The sequence below is a fragment of the Entelurus aequoreus genome, linkage group LG16 (genome assembly GCF_033978785.1).
Source record: "Entelurus aequoreus isolate RoL-2023_Sb linkage group LG16, RoL_Eaeq_v1.1, whole genome shotgun sequence".
Lineage (NCBI taxonomy): Eukaryota > Metazoa > Chordata > Actinopteri > Syngnathiformes > Syngnathidae > Entelurus > Entelurus aequoreus.
In genome coordinates, this window is record NC_084746.1 from 9744227 (window position 1) to 9763645 (window position 19419).

Below are 19419 nucleotides of genomic sequence, written 5' to 3' on the forward strand. Positions count from 1 at the left end.
ATTATTTCCATAACGTAAAAAAAAAAGCTGTGATCATAAAAACGTTTGAAAGACACAAAACCAATAAAAGTGTACAAAAATATGAATAACATGCACCAAAAATATTGTATTTTTTCAATGTTTTGTATTTATTTGTTTGTTGCCAAAACTTGTTTTGATGCCAATATTCACATTTATGTACACTTTTATTGTTTTTGTGTTTTTTTTTCACAATTTCGCCTTCTTTCTTTTTTTGTTTATGATATCAAAACGCGTTTTAGCGGGAAGGACATTATTTCCATAACGTAAAAAAAAAAAGCTGTGATCATAAAAACGTTTGAAAGACACAAAACCAATAAAAGTGTACAAAAATATGAATAACATGCACCAAAAATATTGTATTTTTTCAATGTTTTGTATTTATTTGTTGCCAAAACTTGTTTTGATGCCAATATTCACATTTTTGTAAACTTTTATTGTTTTTGTGTTTCTTTTTCACAATTTCGCCTTCTTTCTTTTTTTGTTTATGATATCAAAACGCGTTTTAGCGGGAGGGACATAAATTCCATAACGTAAAAAAAAAAATAAGTGATCATAAAAATGTTTGAAAGACACAAAACCAATAAAAGTGTACAAAAATATGAATAACATGCACCAAAAATATTGTATTTTTTCAATGTTTTGTATTTATTTGTTGCCAAAACTTGTTTTGATGCCAATATTCACTTTTTTGTACACTTTTATTGTTTTTGTGTTTCTTTTTCACGATTTCGTCTTCCTTTTTTTTTTCTGTTTACGATATCAAACGCGTTTTAGCGGGAGAGACATTATTTCCATAACGTAAAAAAAAAAAGCTGTGATCATAAAAACGTTTGAAAGACACAAAACCAATAAAAGTGTACAAAAATATGAATAACATGCACCAAAAATATTGTATTTTTTCAATGTTTTGTATTTATTTGTTGCCAAAACTTGTTTTGATGCCAATATTCACATTTATGTACACTTTTATTGTTTTTGTGGGTTTTTTTCACAATTTCGCCTTCTTTCTTTTTTTGTTTATGATATCAAAACACGTTTTAGCGGGAGGGACATTATTTCCATAACGTAAAAAAAAAAGCTGTGATCATAAAAACATTTGAAAGACACAAAACCAATAAAAGTGTAGAAAAATATGAACAACATCCACCAAAAATATTGTATTTTTCAATGTTTTGTATTTATTTGTTGCCAAAACTTGTTTCGGTGCCAATATTCACATTTTTGTACACTTGTATTGTTTTTGTGCTTCTTTTTCACAATTTCGTCTTCCTTTTTTTTGTTTGTTTACGATATCAGACGCGTTTTAGCGGGAAGGACATTATTTCCATAACGTAAAAAAAAAGAAGCTGTGATCATAAAAACGTTTGAAAGACACAAAACCAATAAAAGTATACAAAAGTATGAATAACATGCACCAAAAATATTGTATTTTTCAATGTTTTGTATTTATTTGTTGCCAAAACTTGTTTTGATGCCAATATTCACATTTATGTACACTTTTATTGTTTTTGTGGGGTTTTTTCACAATTTCGCCTTCTTTCTTTTTTTGTTTATGATATCAAAACACGTTTTAGCGGGAGGGACATTATTTCCATAACGTAAAAAAAAAAGCTGTGATCATAAAAACGTTTGAAAGACACAAAACCAATAAAAGTGTACAAAAATATGAATAACATGCACCAAAAATATTGTATTTTTCAATGTTTTGTATTTATTTGTTGCCAAAACTTGTTTTGATGCCAATATTCACATTTATGTACACTTTTATTGTTTTTGTGTTTTTTTTTTCACAATTTCGCCTTCTTTCTTTTTTTGTTTATGATATCAAAACGCGTTTTAGCGGGAGGGACATTATTTCCATAACGTAAAAAAAAAAGCTGTGATCATAAAAACGTTTGAAAGACACAAAACCAATAAAAGTGTACACAAATATGAATAACATGCACCAAAAATATTGTATTTTTTCAATGTTTTGTATTTATTTGTTGGCAAAACTTGTTTTGATGCCAATATTCACATTTTTTTACACTTTTATTGTTTTTGTGTTTCTTTTTCACGATTTCGCCTTCTTTTTTTTTGTTTGTTTACGATATCAAAACGCGTTTTAGCAGGAGGGGCCGGCGCCTGTGGGCGGGGCTACCCGGAAGCAGTTTTACTGGACTGTAAAAACACCGTAGAAGATAAAAAAATCAAGTGTTATGCGATATATTCGTGTTACTACTATGGTAAAGTTGTTATAAGCCTCGCCCACAGGTGCATGCTAAAACACTGTTGTTATTTCCATAACGTAAAAAAAGAAATGATCATAAAAACATTTGAAAGACACAAAAACAATAAAAGTGTACACAAATATGAATAACATGCACCAAAAAGATTGTATTTTTTCATTGTTTTGTATTTATTCGTTGCCAAAACTTGTTTCGGTGCCAATATTCACATTTTTGTACACTTGTATTGTTTTTGTGTTTCTTTTTCACGATTTCGTCTTCCTTTTTTTGTTTGTTTACGATATCAAAACGCGTTTTAGCGGGAAGGACATTATTTCCATAACGTAAAAAAAAAAGCTGTGATCATAAAAACGTTTGAAAGACACAAAACCAATAAAAGTGTACAAAAATATGAATAACATGCACCAAAAATATTGTATTTTTCAATGTTTTGTATTTATTTGTTGGCAAAACTTGTTTCGGTGCCAATATTCACATTTTTGTACACTTGTATTGTTTTTGTGTTTCTTTTTCACGATTTCGTCTTCCTTTTTTTTTTTTGTTTACGATATCAAACTCGTTTTAGCGGGAAGGACATTATTTCCATAACGTAAAAAAAAAAAGCTGTGATCATAAAAACGTTTGAAAGACACAAAACCAATAAGAGTGTACACAAATATGAATAACATGCACCAAAAATATTGTATTTTTTCAATGTTTTGTATTTATTTGTTGGCAAAACTTGTTTTGATGCCAATATTCACATTTTTTTACACTTTTATTGTTTTTGTGTTTCTTTTTCACGATTTCGCCTTCTTTTTTTTTGTTTGTTTACGATATCAAAACGCGTTTTAGCAGGAGGGGCCGGCGCCTGTGGGCGGGGCTACCCGGAAGCAGTTTTACTGGACTGTAAAAACACCGTAGAAGATAAAAAAATCAAGTGTTATGGGATATATTCGTGTTACTACTATGGTAAAGTTGTTATAAGCCTCGCCCACAGGTGCATGCTAAAACACTGACGTTATTTCCATAACGTAAAAAAAAAGAAGTGATCATAAAAACATTTGAAAGAAACAAAAACAATAAAAGTGTACACACATATGAATAACATGCACCAAAAATATTGTATTTTTTCAATGTTTTGTATTTATTTGTTGCCAAAACTTGTTTCCGTGCCAATATTCACATTTTTGTACACTTGTATTGTTTTTGTGTTTCTTTTTCACGCTTTCGTCTTCCTTTTTTTTTTTGTTTACGATATCAAACGCGTTTTAGCGGGAAGGACATTATTTCCATAACGTAAAAAAAAAAAGCTGTGATCATAAAAACGTTTGAAAGACACAAAACCAATAAAAGTGTACAAAAATATGAATAACATGCACCAAAAATATTGTATTTTTCAATGTTTTGTATTTATTTGTTGCCAAAACTTGTTTTGATGCCAATATTCACATTTATGTACACTTTTATTGTTTTTGTGTTTTTTTTTTCACAATTTCGCCTTCTTTCTTTTTTTGTTTATGATATCAAAACGCGTTTTAGCGGGAGGGACATTAATTCCATAACGTAAAAAAAAAAAGAAGTGATCATAAAAACGTTTGAAAGACACAAAACCAATAAAAGTGTACACAAATATGAATAACATGCACCAAAAATATTGTATTTTTCAATGTTTTGTATTTATTTGTTGCCAAAACTTGTTTTGATGCCAATATTCACATTTATGTACACTTTTATTGTTTTTGTGTTTTTTTTTCACAATTTCGCCTTCTTTCTTTTTTTGTTTATGATATCAAAACGCGTTTTAGCGGGAGGGACATTATTTCCATAACGTAATAAAAAAAGCTGTGATCATAAAAACATTTGAAAGATACAAAAACAATAAAAGTGTACACAAATATGAATAACATGCACCAAAAATATTGTATTTTTTCAATGTTTTGTATTTATTTGTTGCCAAAACTTGTTTCGGTGCCAATATTCACATTTTTGTACACTTGTATTGTTTTTGTGTTTCTTTTTCACGATTTCGTCTTCCTTTTTTTGTTTGTTTACGATATCAAAACGCGTTTTAGCGGGAGGGACATTATTTCCATAACGTAAAAAAAAAAGCTGTGATCATAAAAACGTTTGAAAGACACAAAACCAATAAAAGTGTACAAAAATATGAATAACATGCACCAAAAATATTGTATTTTTCAATGTTTTGTATTTATTTGTTGCCAAAACTTGTTTTGATGCCAATATTCACATTCATGTACACTTTTATTGTTTTTGTGTTTTTTTCCACAATTTCGCCTTCTTTCTTTTTTTGTTTATGATATCAAAACGCGTTTTAGCGGGAAGGACATTATTTCCATAACGTAAAAAAAAAAGCTGTGATCATAAAAACGTTTGAAAGACACAAAACCAATAAAAGTGTACAAAAATATGAATAACATGCACCAAAAATATTGTATTTTTTCAATGTTTTGTATTTATTTGTTGCCAAAACTTGTTTTGATGCCAATATTCACATTTTTGTACACTTTTATTGTTTTTGTGTTTCTTTTTCACAATTTCGCCTTCTTTCTTTTTTTGTTTATGATATCAAAACGCGTTTTAGCGGGAGGGACATTAATTCCATAACGTAAAAAAAAAAAGAAGTGATCATAGAAACGTTTGAAAGACACAAAACCAATAAAAGTGTACAAAAATATGAATAACATGCACCAAAAATATTGTATTTTTCAATGTTTTGTATTTATTTGTTGCCAAAACTTGTTTTGATGCCAATATTCACATTTATGTACACTTTTATTGTTTTTGTGGTTTTTTTTCACAATTTCGCCTTCTTTCTTTTTTGTTTATGATATCAAAACGCGTTTTAGCGGGAGGGACATTATTTCCATAACGTAAAAAAAAAAGCTGTGATCATAAAAACATTTGAAAGACACAAAAACAATAAAAGTGTACACAAATATGAATAACATGCACCAAAAATATTGTATTTTTTCAATGTTTTGTATTTATTTGTTGCCAAAACTTGTTTCGGTGCCAATATTCACATTTTTGTACACTTGTATTGTTTTTGTGTTTCTTTTTCACGATTTCATCTTCCTTTTTTTGTTTGTTTACGATATCAAAACGCGTTTTAGCGGGAAGGACATTATTTCCATAACGTAAAAAAAAAAGCTGTGATCATAAAAACGTTTGAAAGACACAAAACCAATAAAAGTGTACAAAAATATGAATAACATGCACCAAAAATATTGTATTTTTCAATGTTTTGTATTTATTTGTTGCCAAAACTTGTTTTGATGCCAATATTCACATTTATGTACACTTTTATTGTTTTTGTGTTTTTTTTTCACAATTTCGCCTTCTTTCTTTTTTTGTTTATGATATCAAAACGCGTTTTAGCGGGAGGGACATTATTTCCATAACGTAAAAAAAAAAGCTGTGATCATAAAAATGTTTGAAAGACACAAAACCAATAAAAGTGTACACAAATATGAATAACATGCACCAAAAATATTGTATTTTTTCAATGTTTTGTATTTATTTGTTGCCAAAACTTGTTTCCGTGCCAATATTCACATTTTTGTACACTTGTATTGTTTTTGTGTTTCTTTTTCACAATTTCGCCTTCTTTCTTTTTTTGTTTATGATATCAAAACGCGTTTTAGCGGGAGGGACATTATTTCCATAACGTAAAAAAAAAAGCTGTGATCATAAAAACGTTTGAAAGACACAAAACCAATAAAAGTGTACAAAAATATGAATAACATGCACCAAAAATATTGTATTTTTCAATGTTTTGTATTTATTTGTTGCCAAAACTTGTTTCGGTGCCAATATCCACATTTTTGTACACTTGTATTGTTTTTGTGTTTCTTTTTCACGATTTCGTCTTCCTTTTTTTGTTTGTTTACGATATCAAAACGCGTTTTAGCGGGAAGGACATTATTTCCATAACGTAAAAAAAAAAAGCTGTGATCATAAAAACGTTTGAAAGACACAAAACCAATAAATGTGTACAAAAATATGAATAACATGCACCAAAAATATTGTATTTTTCAATGTTTTGTATTTATTTGTTGCCAAAACTTGTTTTGATGCCAATATTCACATTTATGTACACTTTTATTGTTTTTGTGTTTTTTTTTCACAATTTCGCCTTCTTTCTTTTTTTGTTTATGATATCAAAACGCGTTTTAGCGGGAGGGACATTATTTCCATAACGTAAAAAAAAAAGCTGTGATCATAAAAACGTTTGAAAGACACAAAACCAATAAAAGTGTACAAAAATATGAATAACATGCACCAAAAATATTGTATTTTTTCTATGTTTTGTACTTATTTGTTGCCAAAACTTGTTTTGATGCCAATATTCACATTCATGTACACTTTTATTGTTTTTGTGTTTTTTTCCACAATTTCGCCTTCTTTCTTTTTTTGTTTATGATATCAAAACGCGTTTTAGCGGGAGGGACATTAATTCCATAACGTAAAAAAAAAAGAAGTGATCATAAAAACGTTTGAAAGACACAAAACCAATAAAAGTGTACACAAATATGAATAACATGCACCAAAAATATTGTATTTTTTCAATGTTTTGTATTTATTTGTTGCCAAAACTTGTTTTGATGCCAATATTCACATTTTTGTACACTTTTATCGTTTTTGTGTTTCTTTTTCACAATTTCGCCTTCTTTCTTTTTTTGTTTATGATATCAAAACGCGTTTTAGCGGGAGGGACATTAATTCCATAACGTAAAAAAAAAAGAAGTGATCATAAAAACAATAAAAGTGTACAAAAATATGAATAACATGCACCAAAAATATTGTATTTTTTCAATGTTTTGTATATATTTGTTGCCAAAACTTGTTTTGATGCCAATATTCACATGTTTGTACACTTTTATTGTTTTTGTGTTTCTTTTTCACAATTTCGCCTTCTTTCTTTTTTTGTTTATGATATCAAAACGCGTTTTAGCGGGAGGGACATTAATTCCATAACGTAAAAAAAAAAGAAGTGATCATAAAAACAATAAAAGTGTACAAAAATATGAATAACGTGCACCAAAAATATTGTATTTTTTCAATGTTTTGTATTTATTTGTTGCCAAAACTTGTTTCGGTGCCAATATGACTTTTTCTACAATAAATTTTTTTGGGACACCAAATCAGTGTTCTGGCTCCAGAAGACCTCCCACTTGGAAAACCGGCGATCCAAACAATTCCTCTGGGTGAAAAGTAACAAAAACTCGGCCCCTCCACAAAGTCTATGGAAATCAGCTCCGGTGCAACCCTCAAAAAAACAGCAACAAAAACAAAACTCCACTGGCGGAGGCAATTAGCAGAGCAAGGAAATATTCCTGCATGCTCTCTCTGAGATGAAAGTGGTGTAGCACAAATAAAAACATTACAGCTGAGTGCCGCGGGAAGCTTTTCTGGGCGGTAAGAGCAAATTAAAAGGTGGCGTAGGCGAGAGGATGAAGAAGTCGCTCGTTACCTGAGTGAAGCTCTCGTCGGCCGCCACCGTGTCCACCTTAATGAAGCTGCTCTCTTTGATCGACTTCTCCCCGTCCTCGTTGGACTCGTGGTAGTACAGATTGAACGTCTCCTGACAGACAAGAAAGAGGGGTTTAAGGAAGAGAGAGAGGCCCATTTATCTCATCTTGCCTCTTTATATGATAATGAAGCCAGAGGAGCAATATGGAGGATCTAAAACATCTCAGACAGATGTGCCAGAGTCTTAAGTACAACGTCTTCAAATGTATCAGGACTTGGTCAACACTGGAGGCAGCTCAAACTTATTTTCATGCAATGATTATGTCTCCTTTTTATTCTTGTATAACATGTTGGTGCCTTTGCACAAACAATCGCTCAAAATCCTTGACCGAAAACCACAAGATCCGAAAATCGGGTCGTGGGGGCAGCAGCTTAAGCAGAGAAGCCCAGACTTCCCTCTCGCCAGCCACTTGGTCCAGCTCCTCCCGGGGGATCCGAGGCGTCCCCAGGCCAGCCGGGAGACACAGTCTTCCCAACGTGTCCTGGGTATGCCCGGTGGCCTCCTACCCATTGGACGTGCCCTAAACACCTCCCTAGGGAGGCGTTCGGGTGGCATCCTGAGCAGATGCCCGAACCACCTCATCTGGCTCCTCTCCATGTGGAGGAGCAGAGCTTCTCACCCTATCCCTAAGAAAGAGCCCCGCCACTCGGCGGAGGAAACTCATTTGGGCCGCTTGTACCCGTGATCTTGTCCTTTCGGTCATAACCCAAAGCTCATGACCATAGGTAAGGATGGGAACGTAGATCGACCGGTAAATTGAGAGCTTTGCCTTCCGGCTCAGCTCCTTCTTCACCACAACGGATCGATACAGCGTCCGCATTACTGAAGACGCCGCACCGATCCGCCTGTCGATCTCACGATCCACTCTTCCCTCACTCGTGAACAAAACTCCGAGGTACTTGAACTCCTCCACTTGGGGCAAGATCTCCTTCCCAACCCGGAGATGGCACCCCACCCTTTTCAGGGCGAGAACCATGGACTCGGACTTGGAGGTGCTGATTCCCATCCCAGTCGCTTCACACTCGGTTGCAAACCGATCCAGTCAGAGCTGAAGATCCTGGCCAGATGAAACCATCAGGACCACATCATCTGCAAAAAGCAGAGACCTAATCCTGCAGCCACCAAACCAGATCCCCTCAACGCATTGACTGCGCCTAGAAATTCTGTCCATAAAAGTTATGAACAGAATCGGTGACAAAAGGAAGCTTTGGCAGAGTCCAACCCTCACTGGAAACGCGTCCGACTTACTGCCAGCAATGCGGACCAAGCTCTGACACTGATCATACAGGGAGTGGACCGCCACAATCAGACAGTCCGATACCCCATACTCTCTGAGCACTCCCCACAGGACTTTCCGGGGTACACGGTCGAATACCTTCCCCAAGTCCACAAAGCACATGTAGACTGGTTGGGCAAACTCCCATGCACCCTCAAGGACCCTGCCGAGAGTATAGAGCTGGTCCACAGTTCCACGACCAGGACGAAAACCACCCTATTCATCCTGAATCTGAGGTTTGACTAGTAGTCTCCTTTCCAGTACACCTGAATAGACCTTACCGGGAAGGCTGAGGAGTGTGATCCCACGATAGTTGGAACACACCCTCCGGTTCCCCTTCTTAAAGAGAGGAACCACCACCCCCGGTCTGCCAATCTAGAGGTACCGCCCCCGATGTCCACGCGATGTTGCAGATGTGGGAATTATAATTATTAAAATCATGCTTGGTTTTTACAAGTGATGACAGATGTGAACAAGAGCATGTATTGTCTATGTGTTATGATGTAAAGGAGAGGTGTGCTTGTAATGTATTTGTCACTGCGTGGGCTCGAACCCGCTTTTTTCCCCCGGCAGCTGGGTCCGCCAGCACCTCCGCTGGCAGCGCGCCGATACACGCCCCTGCTCGCGCTGGCCGCGTCACGCCCACATGCCGGCAAGGCTGTGGGCGATCAGTAATATGCACACCTGGGACTGATGAGGGCGAGCGTTATAAGGACCAGTGGACCCTAGGATCCTCGCGGGAACTTAGTTCTCTATTGTGTACCGTAAGCCGACACAAGCTTTATGCTCTCTTTTTCTCTCTCTGCGTTTCCCTCCATGTCTGATGTCCTTGTTGTCCTCCCGCAGTGCTTTCCCGAGTTTCACCCGGTTGTGATCCCCTGTCGTTCCCCTCTGGATTCTGACTGCCTCCCTCGATCCTCGACCCCTGCTCGGACACGGACTACGCTGCCAATCTCCTACCCTCGACTGCTTGCCTGCCCATGGACTGCCTTCCTGCTTAGTCCCTCCTCTCGCTCTACACAACACTTGGTAACACACTACAGCTAACAATACACATAGCCTCACACACACTCTTGGGTTTTGTCACACACACCATTCTATAGTTATTAGTTAGCATTGTTTTATTATTATATATATATTGTCTCTTACCCGTGGCGGTATAAGCCCGACCTGACTACCCCCGTGCTACCTGCCGCATTCGGGCAGATGGGGCTCGTAAACCTGGTAAGGCAGCCCATCTAGGAGAAGGAAATCTCCAATCTCAAAACCACCGCTGCCTTGCGGTCAACCCACTTGAGGTTAAGGCTAAGGGAGTAAACCCCGACAGAAAATCAGGAGCCGGAGTCCTGAAGGCGGTTTGATGTTGTAGCGTCATTCCGGCAACTCCTGAGGCGTCGCTGGTGCCAAGTTGTATTGACACTCGTCGCTCCCTTGGATCCACCAGCCATGCGGAGAGGGGGGTCTTGCTGCCTGGACAACAGCTTGCCCTCCATAGTTCTATGCCAAGGCCATGTAGATCCACTGGAGAGGTCACTCCAGCAGATACCGGTTCCAAGCCCATCCAATTGGCGAAGGAAAGAGGTGCCAGGGGCCATCTCCGTCCGTGGGAGGGACCTTTCCAGTGAGACCCCCCCTTTTTGAATCTACCCCAAAGTCTCCCGAGACAGAAGGATGCCGACGAAGATATATTGTCTGTATATATAAAATAAATCATATAACTTTACTGCCCCTTTGTGTCTGTGCCGTCAACTCCCTCTGTCAAACATAACAGTATTTGTATGTGGCCCTTTAGTTGCAAAATATTTGGACACCCCTGGTCAAGTATAGGGATTATAATGATTAAAATCATGCTTGGTTTTTACAAGTGATGACAGATGTGAACAAAAGCATGTAATGTCTAGTTATGATGTAAAGGGGAGGTGTGGTTGCAATGTTGTACGCACCAGGCCATTCAAAGGTCCTACCTTGCAGGTGCCAGTCACCCCGGGCAGGCTGTTGCAGTCTCTCAGCGTGAACTTGACCTCCACGTAGACGCGCTGCGCCCCAGATCTGGGGATCCAGTCCGTCCTCAGCCAGTTGTTCTGACTGGGCTCCAGGACGTTACACACCTGGTAGGTCCTGATGGGCACGTTTTTCTCGTCCATGATGCTCACCTCCTCCCACTGCCGAGGAAACACAAGTTTGCTGACGTCAGATTCGATTAGGTGGAACTTTATTGATGTTTTTGGGCGTGCGCCCTCAGGGAAATTAAGGTTACAACCGTAGCTTTCGCTAAACTTTGAAATCCACTTGTTGAAAAAAAAAAGGAAGAAAAAAAGAGTCAATTAAATTTCTTGTCCATCGACACTTTTTGATGTTATCGTTTGCTTTGGTTAACTTATTCTTACACTTGCAGGACTGTTAAAACTACAACTGTCGTGGCTATGACAACGACTTGGACAAACACTAGTTACAAACACGCTTTGTCCTTTTGTTTTCTACTTTTTTGTCAATACTTAGAAGTGTACAAAAATATTTTAGTACCGGTACCAAAATTTATTTGGATACTTTTCTAAATAAAGACGACCACAAAAAAAAGGCTTTATTATCTTTATTTGAACCAAAAATGTTAGTGTACATGAGACATATGTTTATTATTGTCATTTAGTCCTTCAATAAAATAGTGAACATACTAGACAACTTGTCTTTTAGTAGTAAGTAAACAAACAAAGACTCCTAATTAGTCTGCAGTAACATATTGTGTCATTTATACACCTATTATTTTGTACACATTATGAGGGACAAACTGTAAAAAATGGATTATTCATCTACTTGTTCATTTACTGTTAATATCTGCTTATTTTCCGTTTTAACATGTTCTATCTACACTTCTGTTAAAATGTAATAATCACTTATTCTTCTCTTCTTTGATACTTTACATTAGTTTTGGATGATACCACACATTTAGGTATGGATCCGATACCGAGTAGTTACAGAATCCTACATTGGTCATATTCAAAGTCCTCATGTGTCCAGGAACGTATTTACTGACTTTATAAACATAATACACATTTTTAAAAAAGGAAAAAATATTTTGTGATGATAAAAATATCGATGTAATCATAGTAGAATCGACTAGATACGCTCTTGTACTTGGTATCATTACAGTGGATGTCAGGTGTAGATCCACCCATGGCGTTTGTTTACATTCTGACGCCGGTGAGCTATTGTATCCTCCTACGGTGTGTAGTGAAGCATGTTTAGCTATTCCTCGTCCTCCAGTGATAATGGTACATGTAAGAACATTACTTTGTCGCCATGCGTCCATTCTCCCTTTTCTGTCTACACACTGGGTCTGCTTGTAAGTACTCCGTGTGTGTGCGCTGCCCAATATTATTATTCTCTTGTTTGATACTTTACATTAGTTCTGGATGATACCACACATTTAGGTATGGATCCGATACCAAGTAGTTACAGGATCATGCATTGGTCATATTCAAAGTCCTCATGTGTCCAATACCATCCCTACAGTGAAGTGTGGTGGTGGCAGCATCATGCTGTGGGGGTGCTTTTCAGCGGAAAGAACTGGGAGACTAGTCAGGATCGAGGGAAAGATGAATGCAGCAATGGTTGAAAGTGCCCAAAGATAGGTGTGCCAAGTTTGTTTGCATCAACAAAGTGTTGAGCAAAGGATTGGAATACTTAAGTACAAGTTCTAAAAATTATATTTGGGGTATTGTGTGTAGAATTTTGAGGACAACAACAAATGCATTGCATTTTGGAATAAGGCTGTGACATATAGTTAAAGTTAAAGTACCAATGATTGTCACACACACACACGAGGTGTGGCAAAATTATTCCCTGCATTTGACCCATCACCCTTGATCACCCCCTGTGAGGTGAGGGGAGCAGTGAGCAGCAGCGGTGGCCGCGCCCGGGAATCATTTTTGGTGATTTAGTCCCCAACTCCAACAAAATGTGGAATAAGTGAAGCGCTGTGAATACTTTTTGGAAGCGCGGAACTATGTACCGTGTGTCTAGCTTGTGTGCTACTGTGTGCTTAGCTGTTGTGGAGCTGCTCACCATATTGAGCATTGGTAAATTACTTGAATAAAATACAAGAAAAGACCAACTTTGTGTGCTTAATAGAGAACATTTACATGGTAATTAGCTGTTAACTAATATTGACATCTGGTGGGGACACTCCTAGTGAAGACCCCTCCTTTATTTGAAGAGTAAAAAGTGAAGCTAGCAATGTTATTAATAACCACTTTTTCTAAGTTGTCCAAAAGCGATGGCTGCCAAGTTGAGATGAGACGCTTTGAAAGGACGCTGCCAGCGGGGGAAAGGAAACCCAGGAGAAAAAACAAAAAAACAACCAAATGTCTTTAAAAATAAACCTTGCGAGCATGAAATTGTCTTTTGTTGTGCAATTTCATACGCCAGTCTCTCCAACGCTAAATCAATTTGAGGGGAAAAAAACAAACAGAGCCAGCTGGGAAATAAATAATCATTTCAATAAAATATGTGACCCCAAGTTGACTCCAAACAAAAAAGCCCCGACCAGACAGAACGTCGCTAGAAAAGAACCTGCACACATTCCACATGCTGCAGGGGTATAGTTGTATTTTTTTATTTATTTGTTGTCACATTTCCATGCAAGTGTCATTGTGCCAGTACAACAACATTTATAGATATAATAGGGGAAAGTGTTTGCACGGGAGGTAAAACCTGTTGGAATTGTGCCGTTTGTTATCATAAGATTGGTAATAAAAGTTAAAAATAGCATCAGACTTGGTGCTATTTCTTCTGGGGACTACAATATATTATATGACTTGCATATGTTATCAAGTAATAAACAAAAGCCTTTATTTTGAAGGTGTGGCGGTAATAAAAAAAAAATACTGTGGCGTCTAAAAAAGAACCTGCACACATTCCACATGCTGTAGCGGTATAGTTGTATTTTTTATTTATTTGTAGTCACATTTCCATGCAAGTGTCATTGTGCCAGTACAACAACATTTATAGATATAATAGGCGAAAGTGTTTGCACGGGAGGTAAAACCTGTTGGAATTGTTCCATTTGTTATCATAAGATTGGTAATAAAAGTTAAAAATAGCGTCAGACTTTGTGCTATTTCTTCTGGGGACTACAATATATTATATGACTTGCATTTGTTTTCAGGAAAGAAAAAAAAAAGCCCTTATTTTGAAGGTGTGACGGTAATAAAAAAAATGTTGTGGCGTCTAAAAAAGAACCTGCACACATTCCACATGCTGCAGCGGTATAGTTGTATTTTTTATTTATTCTAAGTCACATTTTCATGCAAGTGTCATTGTGCCAGTAAAACAAGATTTATAGATATAATAGGCGAAAGTGTTTGCACGGGAGGTAAAACCTGTCGGAATTGTGCCGTTTGTTATCATAAGATTGGTAATGAAAGTTAAAAATAGCGTCAGACTTTGTGCTATTTCTTCTGGGGACTACAATATATTATATGACTTGCATTTGTTTTCAAGTAATACAAAAAAGCCCTTATTTTGAAGGTGTGGCAGTATTAAAAAAAATGCTGTGGCGTCTAAAAAAGAACCTGCACACATTCCACATGCTGTAGTGGTATAGTCGTATTTTTAAAATGTATTTGTAGTCACATTTCCATGCAAGTGTCATTGTGCCAGTACAACAACATTTATAGATATAATAGGCGAAAGTGTTTGCACGGGAGGTAAAACCTGTTGGAATTGTGCCGTTTGTTATCATAAGATTGGTAATAAAAGTTAAAAATAGCATCAGACTTTGTGCGATTTCTTCTAGGGACTACGATATATTATATGACTTGAATTTGTTTTCAAGTAAAAAAAAAAAGAAAAAAAGCCCTCAATTTGAAGGTGTGGCAGTAATTTAAAAAAAAATACTGTGGCGTCTAAAAAAGAACCAGCACACATTCCACATGCTGTAGCGGTATAGTTGTATTTTTTATTTATTTGTAGTCACATTTTCATGCAAGTGTCATTGTTGCCAGTACAACAACATTTATAGATATAATAGGCGAAAGTGTTTGCACGGGAGGTAAAACCTGTTGGAATTGTGCCGTTTGTTATCATAAGATTGGTAAAAAAAGTTAAAAATTGCGTCAGGCTTTGTGCTATTTCTTCTGGGGACTAAAATATATTATATGACTTGCATTTGTTTTCAAGAAAGAAAAAAAAGCCCTTATTTTGAAGGTGTGGCAGTATTACAAAAAATACTGTGGCGTCTAAAAAATAACCTGCACACATTCCACATGCTGTAGCGGTATAGTTGTATTTTTTATTTATTCTAAGTCACATTTCCATGCAAGTGTCATTGTGCCAGTACAACAACATTTATAGATATAATAGGCGAAAGTGTTTGCACGGGAGGTAAAACCTGTTGGAATTGTGCCATTTGTTATCATAAGATTGGTAATAAAAGTTAAAAATAGCGTCAGACTTTGTGCGATTTCTTCTGGGGACTACAATATATTATATGACTTGCATATGTTTTCAAGTAATAAACAAAAGCCCTTATTTTGAAGGTGTGGCGGTAATAAAAAAAAAATCTGTGGCGTCTAAAAAAGAACCTGCACACATTCCACATGCTGCAGCGGTATAGTTGTATTTTTTTATTTTATTTGTAGTCACATTTCCATGCAAGTGTCATTGTGCCAGTACAACAACATTTATAGATATAATAGGCGAAAGTGTTTGCACGGGAGGTAAAACCTGTCGGAATTGTGCCGTTTGTTATCATAAGATTGGTAATAAAAGTTAAAAATAGCGTCAGACTTTGTGCGATTTCTTCTAGGGACTACAATATATTATATGACTTGAATTTGTTTTCAAGTAAAAAAAAAAGAAAAAAAGCCCTCATTTTGAAGGTGTGGCAGTAATAAAAAAAAAAAATACTGTGGCGTCTAAAAAAGAACCTGCCCACATTCCACATGCTGTAGCGGTATAGTTGTATTTTTAATTTATTTGTAGTCACATTTCCATGCAAGTGTCATTGTGCCAGTACAACAACATTTATAGATATAATAGGCGAAAGTGTTTGCACGGGAGGTAAAACCTGTCGGAATTGTGCCGTTTGTTATCATAAGATTGGTAATAAAAGTTAAAAATAGCGTCAGACTTTGTGCGATTTCTTCTAGGGACTACAATATATTATATGACTTGCATTTGTTTTCAAGAAAGAAAAAAAAAGCCCTTATTTTGAAGGTGTGGCAGTATTACAAAAAATACTGTGGCGTCTAAAAAAATAACCTGCACACATTCCACATGCTGTAGTGGTATAGTCGTATTTTTAAAATGTATTTGTAGTCACATTTCCATGCAAGTGTCATTGTGCCAGTACAACAACATTTATATATATAATAGGCGAAAGTGTTTGCACGGGAGGTAAAACCTGTCGGAATTGTGCGGTTTGTTATCATAAGATTGGTAATAAAAGTTAAAAATAGCGTCAGACTTTGTGCGATTTCTTCTAGGGACTACAATATATTATATGACTTGAATTTGTTTTCAAGTAAAAAAAAAAGAAGAAAAAAAGCCCTCATTTTGAAGGTGTGGCAGTAATAAAAGAAAAATACTGTGGCGTCTAAAAAAGAACCTGCACACATTCCACATGCTGTAACGATATAGTTGTATTTTTTATTTATTTGTAGTCACATTTTCATGCAAGTGTCATTGTTGCCAGTACAACAACATTTATAGATATAATAGGCAAAAGTGTTTGCACGGGAGGTAAAACCTGTTGGAATTGTGCCATTTGTTATCATAAGATTGGTAATAAAAGTTAAAAATAGCGTCAGACTTTGTGCTATTTCTTCTGGGGACTACAATATATTATATGACTTGCATTTGTTTTCAGGAAAGAAAAAAAAAAACCCTTATTTTGAAGGTGTGGCGGTAATAAAAAAAAATGTTATGGCGTCTAAAAAAGAACCTGCACACATTCCACATGCTGTAGCGGTATAGTTGTATTTTTTATTTATTCTAAGTCACATTTCCATGCAAGTGTCATTGTGCCAGTACAACAACATTTATAGATATAATAGGCGAAAGTGTTTGCACGGGAGGTAAAACCTGTTGGAATTGTGCCATTTGTTATCATAAGATTGGTAATAAAAGTTAAAAATAGCGTCAGACTTTGTGCTATTTCTTCTGGGGACTACAATATATTATATGCCTTGCATTTGTTTTCAAGAAAGAAAAAAAAAGCCCTTATTTTGAAGGTGTGGCAGTATTACAAAAAATACTGTGGCGTCTAAAAAAGAACATGCACACATTCCACATGCTGTAGCGGTATAGTTGTATTTCTTATTTATTTGTAGTCACATTTCCATGCAAGTGTCATTGTGCCAGTACAACAACATTTATAGATATAATAGGCGAAAGTGTTTGCACGGGAGGTAAAACCTGTTGGAATTGTGCCGTTTGTTATCATAAGATTGGTAATAAAAGTTAAAAATAGCGTCAGGCTTTGTGGGATTTCTTCTAGGGACTACAATATATTATTTGACTTGAATTTGTTTTCAAGTAAAAAAAAAGAAGAAAAAAAGCTCTCATTTTGAAGGTGTGGCAGTAATAAAAAAAAAAATACTGTGGCGTCTAAAAAAGAACCTGCACACATTCCACATGCTGTAGCGGTATAGTTGTATTTTTTATTTATTTGTAGTCACATTTTCATGCAAGTGTCATTGTGCCAGTACAACAACATTTATAGATATAATAGGCGAAAGTGTTTGCACGGGAGGTAAAACCTGTTGGAATTGTGCCATTTGTTATCATAAGATTGGTAATAAAAGTTAAAAATAGCATCAGGCTTTGTGCTATTTCTTCTGGGGACTTAAATATATTATATGACTTGCATTTGTTTTCAAGAAAGAAAAAAAGCCCTTATTTTGAAGGAGTGGCAGTATTACAAAAAATACTGTGGCGTCTAAAAAATAACCTGCACACATTCCACATGCTGTAGCGGTATAGTTGTATTTTTTATTTATTCTAAGTCACATTTCCATGCAAGTGTCATTGTGCCAGTACAACAACATTTATAGATACAATAGGCGAAAGTGTTTGCACGGGAGGTAAAACCTGTTGGAATTGTGCCATTTGTTATCATAAGATTGGTAATAAAAGTTAAAAATAGCGTCAGACTTTGTGCAATTTCTTCTGGGGACTACAATATATTATATGACTTGCATATGTTTTCAAGTAATAAACAAAAGCCCTTATTTTGAAGGTGTGGCGGTAATAAAAAAAAATCTGTGGCGTCTAAAAAAGAACCTGCACACATTCCACATGCTGCAGCGGTATAGTTGTATTTTTTTAATTTATTTGTAGTCACATTTCCATGCAAGTGTCATTGTGCCAGTACAACAACATTTATAGATATAATAGGCGAAAGTGTTTGCACGGGAGGTAAAACCTGTTGGAATTGTGCCATTTGTTATCATAAGATTGGTAATAAAAGTTAAAAATGGCGTCGGAGAAGCGCAGACTTCCCTCTCCCCAACTACTTTGTCCAGCTCCTCATGGGTGTAACAAATCTGTTATTATGAATTAGTATCAACACATTTTTTTTGCCATATTTTAAATTCTTAATGCTTTTGATTGTTGAGATTTCTTTCAATTGTTTACAGACTTTTAATGACTTTTTTTTTTTTAATTAAAAAGAACTAGCAACTAATGTTGCATCTTCTTCGATATATATAAAACTTACGTCCACATCACAGACATGCTGACAATGGCGTGCGTTTTGTTTACATCCGCTTTCAGTAGCGCGGTTTTTGGTGATCAAAGTGAAGTAAAGTGAAGTTAATTATATTTATATAGCGCTTTTTCTCTAGTGACTCAAAGCGCTTTACATAGTGAAAGCCAATATCTAAGTTACATTTAAAGCAGTGTGGGTGGCACTGGGAGCAGGAGGGTAAAGTGTCTTGCCCAAGGACACAATGGCAGCGACTAGGATGGCGGAAGCGAGGATCGAACCTGGAACCCTCAAGATGCTGGTACAGCCGCTCTACCAACCGAGCTATACCGCCCCAACCAGACTTACAGACTTTTAATGACGTTTTTTTTAATTAAAAAGAACTAGCAAAAAAATTTGGCATCTTTTTCTGGTGTTATTATAGAATGTACTCGTGTTTAGAGACTACTTCTGTCCCTCCATGTCGCTGACTAAAGAGGTTAAAGCGAGCGTGACTTTCTTTTCTCTTTTTAAAAGCCGCCACTGTCGTTTTAATATTTGCACATTTTGTAGATGGCTGTCCGCGGGTATATCTGCGATATAAATAAAAATCACGTCCACATCACAGACATGCTGACAATGGCATGCGTTGTGTTTACATCCGCTTCCAGTA

At 36.1% G+C, this 19419-nt stretch overlaps 1 protein-coding gene across 1 annotated transcript in view; it reads right to left on the reverse strand.

The window, feature by feature from the left end:
• LOC133631444 (ephrin type-A receptor 4-like) overlaps positions 1–19419 on the reverse strand; it is a 34624-nt gene that overhangs the window by 3758 nt on the left and 11447 nt on the right. Inside the window, exons 3-4 of the mRNA XM_062023644.1 lie at positions 11026–11223; positions 7726–7836 (exon numbers count right to left, since the gene is read on the reverse strand). Coding sequence (XP_061879628.1) covers positions 7726–7836; positions 11026–11223 — 309 coding nt within the window. The remainder of the gene's footprint in view (positions 1–7725; positions 7837–11025; positions 11224–19419) is intronic.